Source organism: Gastrolobium bilobum, unplaced genomic scaffold (assembly GCF_033153095.1).
Source record: "Gastrolobium bilobum isolate Gb01-03AN ecotype WA unplaced genomic scaffold, APGP_CSIRO_Gbil_v1 utg21532, whole genome shotgun sequence".
NCBI classification, from domain to species: domain Eukaryota; kingdom Viridiplantae; phylum Streptophyta; class Magnoliopsida; order Fabales; family Fabaceae; genus Gastrolobium; species Gastrolobium bilobum.
The window spans coordinates 44,178-53,831 of NW_026899727.1; the positions used below are offsets into that span (position 1 = coordinate 44,178).

At 31.0% G+C, this 9,654-nt stretch overlaps 1 protein-coding gene across 2 annotated transcripts; it reads right to left on the reverse strand.

Moving 5' to 3' along the window:
- Positions 1-330: 330 nt before the first annotated feature.
- On the reverse strand, positions 331-4,650 carry LOC133292957 (zinc finger CCCH domain-containing protein 18-like). Of its 2 annotated transcripts, none has more exons than XM_061491451.1 (8): positions 4,211-4,650; positions 2,579-3,505; positions 2,328-2,483; positions 2,052-2,231; positions 1,587-1,651; positions 1,293-1,466; positions 1,091-1,181; positions 331-872 (listed from the first exon to the last, which is right to left on the reverse strand). In XM_061491451.1, exons 2-8 carry the CDS (start codon positions 3,487-3,489, stop codon positions 803-805), a joined length of 1,647 nt encoding a protein of 548 aa, XP_061347435.1. In that variant the 5' UTR covers positions 3,490-3,505; positions 4,211-4,650; the 3' UTR covers positions 331-802. The 2 variants fall into 2 exon arrangements, with proteins under 2 accessions (XP_061347435.1, XP_061347434.1); XM_061491450.1 differs by having other exon boundaries at positions 331-875.
- Between the last annotated feature and the right edge of the window lie 5,004 nt (positions 4,651-9,654).

A 9,654-nucleotide genomic window follows, 5' to 3' on the forward strand; every position in this document is an offset into this window, starting at 1 on the left:
TGTTAAATCATACAAGGCATAACACAAATACACATAATTAGATAATATACTGCTTTTGATCACACGATATGTGTAAACATACAAATTGAATTAATTCAAAAAAGTGTTATTGTCATTCAAATTGAATGAATAAAGTTTATATATGTATATAAATTGTTCCTACTTTTTGTCATTCTTTTCTTTTTTTCTTTTATCTGCAATATTAGTGCCTTAGTATAACTATAACCATCTTCGAACTATTCAAAAGGTCATTCACAAAACTGGATCACCACTAAAAGGGCAAAAAAATAAAAATTAAGTAAATAAACAAAAAAATATTATTTAGCCCTTCAAGATATTAAAGAACTCCTTACATTTATCAGGACAGTGACATAGGATTAGTCATCCAAAAGCAACTAAAGAATACCGAATAATTCTGACCTTTTGGTATAAATTATTGTAGTTTTTATTTGTTCTCAGTGAGAAATTGGTTACTCTTTCCCTGCACAGCCTCATATTCTTAAAGTTGCTTCAATCTCTACTAAAAGCTGTAGATAATGGATAATATACCTCGTTCCTTGTGATAAGTTCTAAAAAAGCTCATAAACCTTTTGCCATTATTTTTCAACTAAAAACTATAACCTTCTTACATGTGTCAGTAAGTTGTTAATTCCATCATTCACTTCTGAAGAGGTCTTCTTCATCTGGTATGTACTTGACTAAAGTCACCAGCTAGTTTCACTTTTTATGTATGAAACTAGAGATTTTGCCTTTGGCCTGCAGCTATTTTAACTCTATATTTCTCCTGTAAGTTCTTCTGAAACTACATAACTGTTGAAATCCCACTATCTACTGGGAATGCAAATGGGCTGTCTGGGAGATTCAGTCCTTGACTGCTGTATAAAATTAAAATTAAAAAAAAAAAAAAAGTGAAAGAGTTAGATTCTTGGCAAGTAAATAACAATTACAAATATGTGTTTAAGTTTTGAAAAAACAGTATGGGTGAAAAATATGCAACAAAGGTCAGATTTATAATATATTGATCAAAAAATTGTGTTTAAATAACAGATTGTTGGAGATCAAGAGAAAGCTATTAGAAAATGATTCATACCTATCCTCATCAGTATAATTGGTATCTGTGTATTTAGCTTTGTCCTTTGGAGAGTAGCTGAAAGATTCTGCCGGCTGAAAATTGGCATGATCTGCCAGAAAAATATCTGAATCAGTATAAAAAATATGAGGACTAGAAGGGAGGATAGGCAGCAAAAAAATGTAATAAACTAGTTATGCAAATATTCAATCCATATTACTACCGCCATCTGATACTTTTAACCCATTAATGTTGAATCCAAAATGGGGTAAACTGGACAAAGTTTTTTGGGTCAGATGCAGCTCTGCAAGACGCCTTCTCTGAAACTCAAGGGCGCGCTCCTGTTCTTCAACGAGCAACCTTCTCATAAATCGATGGTTCCCACAACTTCTTGGAACTATAAAAATTGTGTATTAGATGTGGTATAAAAGCTTTACATACAAAGAAAGAAATCAGAACGGTTACATGATTGGGAGAAGAAAACTCTATGTTTCAAACTAGAGAATATCATACTCACTCGAGGTAAGTTCAGTATCAATGTCTACATAGTGAGTGTGCTCGATTCTATCTCCCGAGTACTTTCTGCATCCAAATTAAAATGCACATGGAAATAAAAAGAACAAGTTAATAATGAAGGAGAGAATCCAGCTAGAAGGTATTTGGGCAGCTACTAATGTCTTAAGATATAAATATTGATTCATGGTGTTAACATTTGTCAATGTTTCATATTTTCCTACTTAAAAGATATTGAGTAAAATGAACATGCACTCTAAATAAGTATGCATTAACCATAAATTCACGTGCTTTGTGTTTGGGGTTAGTATCTTGGGGAGAAAGTAGGATGCTAACACCAAGCTTTCATCAACAGCAATAAACTTTTATCGACGACAGGAGAATTTGAACCCATAAAACTAAAATAACTTCCAAAAGAAAAAGATTTAAAAGAAAAAAAAAAACAGCAAAAAATAAAAATAAAATTCACCTGTCAATAAGCTTTGGCTTCTCCTTGTAAGGTTTCACAAGAACTCGAGATCCACGAACATAATGGGGATTACCCTTATCCAAAATCATTTTAACAGTTTCTGGGTCAACAAATGTCACAAATCCAAACATCCTTCTCTGTTGGCATGGAATCCTTACATCTTCAACACATCCAAAAGTGCTACAAAGGCAAATATGTAAGAGCAATTTGAATATTCCAATACAAAACAATTACCTACAAAAGAAGTGTGAAAATTATGAGTTACATCTAATTTACCTGAAGTAGTTTGAGACATCCTCTTCAGTGAAAGTGCTGTCAGCTGGAAATGTCAGATATATTTGTCTTGATGCACTAATATTTTGACCAAAATCTACCTTTCCCATGAATTTTGGAGCATCTTCTGCTAGAACCACAGCATGCTGCCCATGAGGCCTGTTATTCAACCATGACAAAACTCAAATTAGAGTTAGAAAGATTCAATCAATTTATTACATAAGAATACATATAGAAAATCCACTAGTCTTCACCTGTCAATCAGCCGAATACTATTTTTCAATCTTGCAAGAAGCTTTGTCAAACTGTAGCCAGACTTACCATGTCTCTGGCTTTCAGTTAAGTAGCCTTCTGCCTGCAGTACCTTTTTATACTTATCATAGTATGCCATTGGCAAGGAAGCAATAGAAATAGGACTTCCCCTTCTTGCTTTTAAGAGCTCAACAATCTCTGACTCTAACTGTGCTAGTGACCCTGGTGAAATGACATGATCCTCATTAAGAGCATCATTTCCATATATTTGAGAGAATATCTCCGGGACAAGTTGTCCATGATAATATCTACAGCTACTTCCATGCTTACAAAATCCTTTGTTGAAATAGTGACATGTCTTGACAGGAATTTCAGACAGATTTGAAAACCTTCTACCAGCTTTTCCACCCAAATTGCCAGCTGAAGCATCTAAGCCATAGTAATCATTGGCAATCCCAGCAGCCACAGAATTTATAGTATCAATATGATTATCAAAACTAAACAATGGGGTCTGGTCTTGAAGTTCTGAGATAGAATCCAAGTAACCTATTGTCATAAATTCGGCATTAGTATTGCCTGCTGACTGTGGATCCCAATAGGAAGAGGGAACCTGGAAGCTTGCTGGTGAAGTAGGAGTGGTGGGAGAGATTATTGACAAATGGTTCAAATCTTGTTGAGGGTTGATAGGAAGTGAAATTGGAAGTATGGCTGCTTTAGCAGCCAACCTTTGAAGCTCGGTTCTGGCCTTAAGTGCCACTTCACGGATTAAATGGTCTGGGTATGAAGCCAATTTAACCATTTCTTGCTCACCATGGTCTTGCAGAAGGAGATACCCAATGATCTTTGTAGCATGCTCAGGCTCAAATCTCTGAAGTTTATCAAAAACAATCCTTGTGTACTCTGAAATATCCATAGCTTTTATCTTTTCACTGCAAAAAATTTCAACAACCTTAACAAAAAGAATAAACACTGATGAGGAAATAGGCATAAAGAAACACAGCAGGCATCATTGATTCATTTTGCAGATTGAGCATTTTTTTTTTTTTTCAATAGAGTCCTAATGTCAAAAGAAAAATTCACAGATCTAATAAATCATAAAAATTGGCAAAATTAAATAAGAACAATTGCTAAGCAAGAGATTTAACAAACCCCATAAAACAAAAAGTTATGTTCTTCAACTACAAGGTACCCCTAGTCCATGAATCTAGTTATAGGCATCAGGTAACCTACCAAAACATAGGAGCAGCCTTTTAGAAAAGAAAAACACCCCCACACTGCACTAGATTTTTCTCAAAAAAAGGAAGTACTTTAAATGCAGAGCAGAATTGGGTTTTTTCCCCTTCAAATTTGGAAATGAGTAGGAATAGATGCTCAGAAATAATCAAATGCCAAAAAAATAGCAAATTGTACCCATTCAAAGCATGCGTTTCCTCCAAGCAAATGGTGTGTTACAAGAAAACTAGCCATCATTTGCAAATAAAAACTGGTACTAGCATTACAAAATTTGAGTTCCAAAGGGGGAAAAACGCTAGCAAAAATTCAACAAACTCAAAGACCCTTTTTTTATAACTAGATCAACACCCCAAAACCAAAAAAGAGCAATTAAATAACCAAAAAACTTTCAAGCTTCATACCCATTAAACAGCGGAAGGAGATAAACAATCTTCAAGTGCTTCAAGCAAAATCTTTGCAACACCTACTCATTCAACCAACCTTTTTCTCTCTACAACAAAATCCAGACCTTCATTTTACATTCAGAGAGCCCTATCATCATAAATTCATAACCCAAAAAGCAAATAGAAGATTGCTTTGAATTCAGAGAGACTCAAACATCCAATAGATTGTATTCTCTCGCTAAGTTCAGTTAAAGCCAGTAACCATCACACGTACACTAAGCACTAACACTCACTATATCTGACTCTTTCACTCTGTTCTGTCTCTTCTGTATTTGGTTTCCTATAAAACCTTTCTGAAAATCATGCACAGCTGTAAAATAATCACAGATTTGAGGCACAATATTTTGCTTAATCCTCGAAGACCATAACTGCTTCTTGAACAGCCCCAGTTACCAAAACACCCTTAATTTTTTATTTTATTTTTAAAAATAACTCTTTGATAATAATAATAATAATTCGGAAAATCCAATGTGCTAAACTTAGGATTTTATCATATGCAAAGGTCGGCAACATGTGTATGGCACACAAATGAAGATTTTTGTTGTGTCTCTATGTAGGGGGAAATAACATTAAATTGGGAGGTGGGGCATGGTTGAATCTGAACCATTGAATTGGATCTTTGAGATTCAGAAACTCAAATGGCTGGGGACCATGGGAGAGGAAAGATATACACCTTGCAAGTAGGCTAAGGCTAAAAGGCTTGGTTTGTGGTTGAACATTTCAATTTTTTTTTTGGGAGAGAAGAACACAAACCACTGAATGGGACAATATCATGTCTTACAAATTAAAGTTGTGTAAATCCAGTGTTACACAAACACAGTCCACATGATGAAGGGTCCACTGTTTCCTACTTGATTTCCCTGTTGTGTTAAGTGGGGTCCATTGCATCTTTGAGAGGGCCCACAACGTCCAATAGACTTTATTTTTTAATATATATATATATATATATAGATTTTTCTGAAGTTACTGCAGATAAGTTATCTGCAGTAAGCCAATACGACGTCGTTTTGAGACGAAAATCATGGTATTTTTGTAATTTTAATTTATTTCAGGGTTATAATAGTCTTTATATTTATAATTTTTTAAGATTTTAATACCAAAACGACGTCGTTTTGGGAATAAATGCAGATAATTTATCTGCATTAACTGCAGAAACGTTTTTCCCATATATATATATATATATATTATGATGCACGGACAATGACACGGACACGACACGACACGCCGACACGTTAATTCTAAAAGACGACATATTTCAACACGTTAGAACACGTTTTGATATTAAATAATATTTTCAGTAAATATAAAATAATTTATATTTAATACATATAACAGTTCATAATAAGTCATATAACCAATCAAATATTCAAATTTTATAACATAAATAAAAAATAATAATTTTTCGTACTTGTTAATTTTTCGTACTTAATAATTTGTCATGTCAAATTTCATAACAGAAAAAAATTGATTTATAAATAACTTTTTTATTTTTAGTTAATAAAATAAAATTAAGACTAAAAAAAAAACGTGTCCGAGCGTGTCCAAGCATTGACCACGTGTCCTAAAATGTTGACTGCGTGTCGGAGCGTGTCCGAGAGTTGACCACGTGTCCTAAAATGTTGATCGCGTGTCGGAGCGTGTCCGTGTCGGACACGTGTCCGACACGCCCTTTTTCTAAAAATCTGCGTGTCTGTGTATTGGAGTATATATTTATATATATATTGGATAAACCACACGCATCGTTTCACCGGAGACAATTTTGGGTTTTGTATTAAAGTTTTAAGTCTCTTCCAATGATAATAATGAAAAGGATCGAACACATACTTTCATCCCAATTTGCTCAGTTTCTATGCCCCAACTGAGCTATCATCATTTGATTTTTTTTTAATATATTCTTGTTGTTAATTATGCCTCTTGCACTTGATTGATTGATTTTAAATAGAATGGAAATGGAAAATTGTCTTTATTTGGTGATACACGTCAGCCTCATGTAAAGAGAAAAGCTAATATATTTTTTTGAATTTTAATTTTTTCATGCAACATAGGAGAAATTTTTTTCATGTCATAGACACATTCTATGTGGAGCTCACAATTATTAAAAAGGAATGCTGCACAAAAATTGAAGAATAACTGATAAAAAAATAATTCTCCTATCATGTAAAGAAAATATTTTTTCTTTATTTATTGTACAAAACTCTACATTCAGTATATAGTTAATGGAATGGATGTGTTTTTTTTTGTGTGTGTGTGCTCTTTTTGATTGAAGCAAATATGTTAACTAAAATGAGTTTCATTCACATGGTTTTGTTGAATATTCATTTCCACTTTATTTGTTTTCTTTTAATTTATAGGTGTTAATGTAGTTCATCCAAAAATAAAGTGGATTACTTGATGGTTTATTTGTTTTCTTTTTTTTTTTGGTAAACTTGATGGTATACTTTTATTAATACTGTTTGCGTATTTTTTTTCCTTAAATAGAGTGACATATCTTGCTAGATATAACAATATAAAAGGAAACATAACTTTAAAGTTATGTACCCCTACATGCATGACTGATTTGTTAAGATAATCTAGCTTTTGGATAACATAATATAAAATTATTTTCATGAAAATGTTCTGATGTTTATTGAGTATTGTTCTTTCATTTATGGATAATACACTTCTCTCGTCAAAACTAAACTGCAATTTTCACTCAGAAATACAACTAATCAATGATAGTCAAGATATATATTTTAAAAAGTATTAAAATTTTAAGTGTTAAAACATCCAAAGGAAATGAGATAAAGTGATTTGAAAAGAAAAAAAAAGTTCTTGAGCTAATTTAAATATTATCAAATCACCGTTAAACTTTTAAATTTCTTTAATGCATCTTGAAAAGAAATATAAAATTCAATTATTGCCATAGTCCATTGATTTCATTCTTTGAATTAAGAAATGTATTTTATTTAATACGAACGTTATTTAAATTGCCTTTGATTTTCATATATTTTTTAATTTTTCACTTTAATATCTGTAATATTTCTAAGTGAGGAGGAGTCACTGTGCTGACTTTAATTTCAGGAATACATATTAGAATCAGATTAACGTATACACAAGTTGAAATAAAAATTATTTGATAACACTATCAAAAGGAAAAGATATTTATAATCTTTTTTGTAATTTAGAAAATTTTCTAATGAGGAAGTACATGAACAAAGAAGAAGAGGGCAAATACAAGAAAAAAAATAAGAGTTTAATGATTTATATAATTATTGAGAAGGAGTAATGAAAATATTAAAAAGGATAGTTTTGGAAATTGGCAAGTTACAGTAAAGTGACCGAATCAATTGGCTGCAAAGCGAAGAAGGGGGCAAAATCCATGAGAGAGAAGTTGACGGGAAAAATTAAAAAATGATTACTGATTGAGATTAAATATAAATGAAAATAAAAATAAAAAATCTTTTTCATTGTTCTGTTTAGATTTTGGTTGAAATTAAGCTAAACAGAAACAATAGAATCGGGCATTTTGTTATTTTAGAACGGAACTAACTTCTGCTTTCTATCTATTATATTGTTACCCCCAAAGCCTTTGGATTTTTGCAGTTAGCATCATGGACAAGCTTATTTAACTGATTATTCAAAATATTTTCTACTCAAAAAGAAAGAGGATAGACATTAGGCTTCCAAGGTGTTAACAAGAAACATAGTGATTGTGACAGTGGTAGATATTTTATCCGCTAAAATATAATTTATATGATGTTAAGATGTATTTTGCGTGAAGAAAATTTGGTATGAAGAATGTATGCCATATTTACATGGGAGAAGTATTTCTCCAGTTATCGGAGATAAAGTTATTCCTAATTAATTCAAAACGACGTCGTTTTGAGTTGTAAGATTAAAAAAATATAATAATAAAGACTAATATAACCCTACAATAAGTTAAAATTAGCTACAAAATAATATTATTTTGAGCTAATCGGAGATAATTTATCTCTGAAGAAATTAAAGAAATCATTTATCTTATTTATATTGAGAAAAGTATTTCTCCGGTCACCGGAGAAATCCTTTACCCATTTATATTTTGTAAAATATTTTTGGGAAAGGTATTTTTGTTGTGACAGGAGATAAAGTTACCTGCCGTTAGCACAAAACGACATCATTTTAAAATTTAAAATTTAAAATAAAAGATATTTTGAAAATCTTATATTTCTCTTTATATCATGAAATTTATTAAAATATCCTTTATTTTACATCTTTAACCCCAAAAATTATGTCATTTTGTGCTTGTTGAAAATAATTTTATCTCCTGTGATAAGAGAAATATTAATCCCAATATTTATATATGTGCGACACTTATATTTTGTGAAATATATATATATATATATATATATGCAACATTTATATAATATTAACATCTATGCTGTGCGAATAAAATTCCTTAGAAGATGATGGAAAATAATATGGTGGAAAAGAAATTCCTTAGAAGAATATGGAATTCAAATTTGGGAATTAATAAAATTAGGGATTTGGGAATTAAAACCGTTAGTCAAAATTTTAACGTATATATTAATTTGTTATCATCATAAAATATAAGTGGGTAAGTTAAAACAATTATAAATTTAAGGTGGTTATTTGAAACATGACTAAAGTTTAAGGGATTAATTACATTTTAGTCTATTTTATTTTTTAATTCATTAAATTTCTAAAAAGGGAAAACATAATGTTCATTAAATAATGTGTTGTGAATCTTGTGATACTTTACAGCAACATTTTTTTTTCTTTTAAAATATAGATAGTACATTGTAGCATGGTTTGCATATCTGGACATAGATTATAATAGCATGTGCATGCAGCATGCCTTGATATACCTCTGTTAAGCTTATAGATTGATTTTGAAACTTGAAATTACCCGTTCATGCGACATCAACATGACACAAGAAATTCATTCTCAAATTCTGTTTAAAGGGCAAAAATTGACACAAAATTCGTTACATATTAATCCGCAAATATAAAATTAATTCATATTAAATTTTTTTATAAATTATTCATATTGTGTTACGCGAACATAATATTAGTATAAACAACAGATTTATATTTTTTCGTGCCGTATCAATCTATATAATAAATAATAAATTTTAAGTTAGGAATTATTCATACCGTGTCGGTAAAATAAATGGATCCTATTGTGTCAAATCGAATTGCCAACTTTACATTTTGGTTTTTCTTTTTCAATTAATGTCATTTTAGATGAATCACCTCACGATTACTTTTATTGTTGTTATTATCATTAGTGCTGCTCTTATATATCTTTCTTTTATACATGATTATCTTTGTCAAGAGCTCCATCCATTTTTATCTCAAGTAACGAAAGATTAATAGAATTGAAATAAATTATTATAATTAGTCCCATTACGGCACCGACC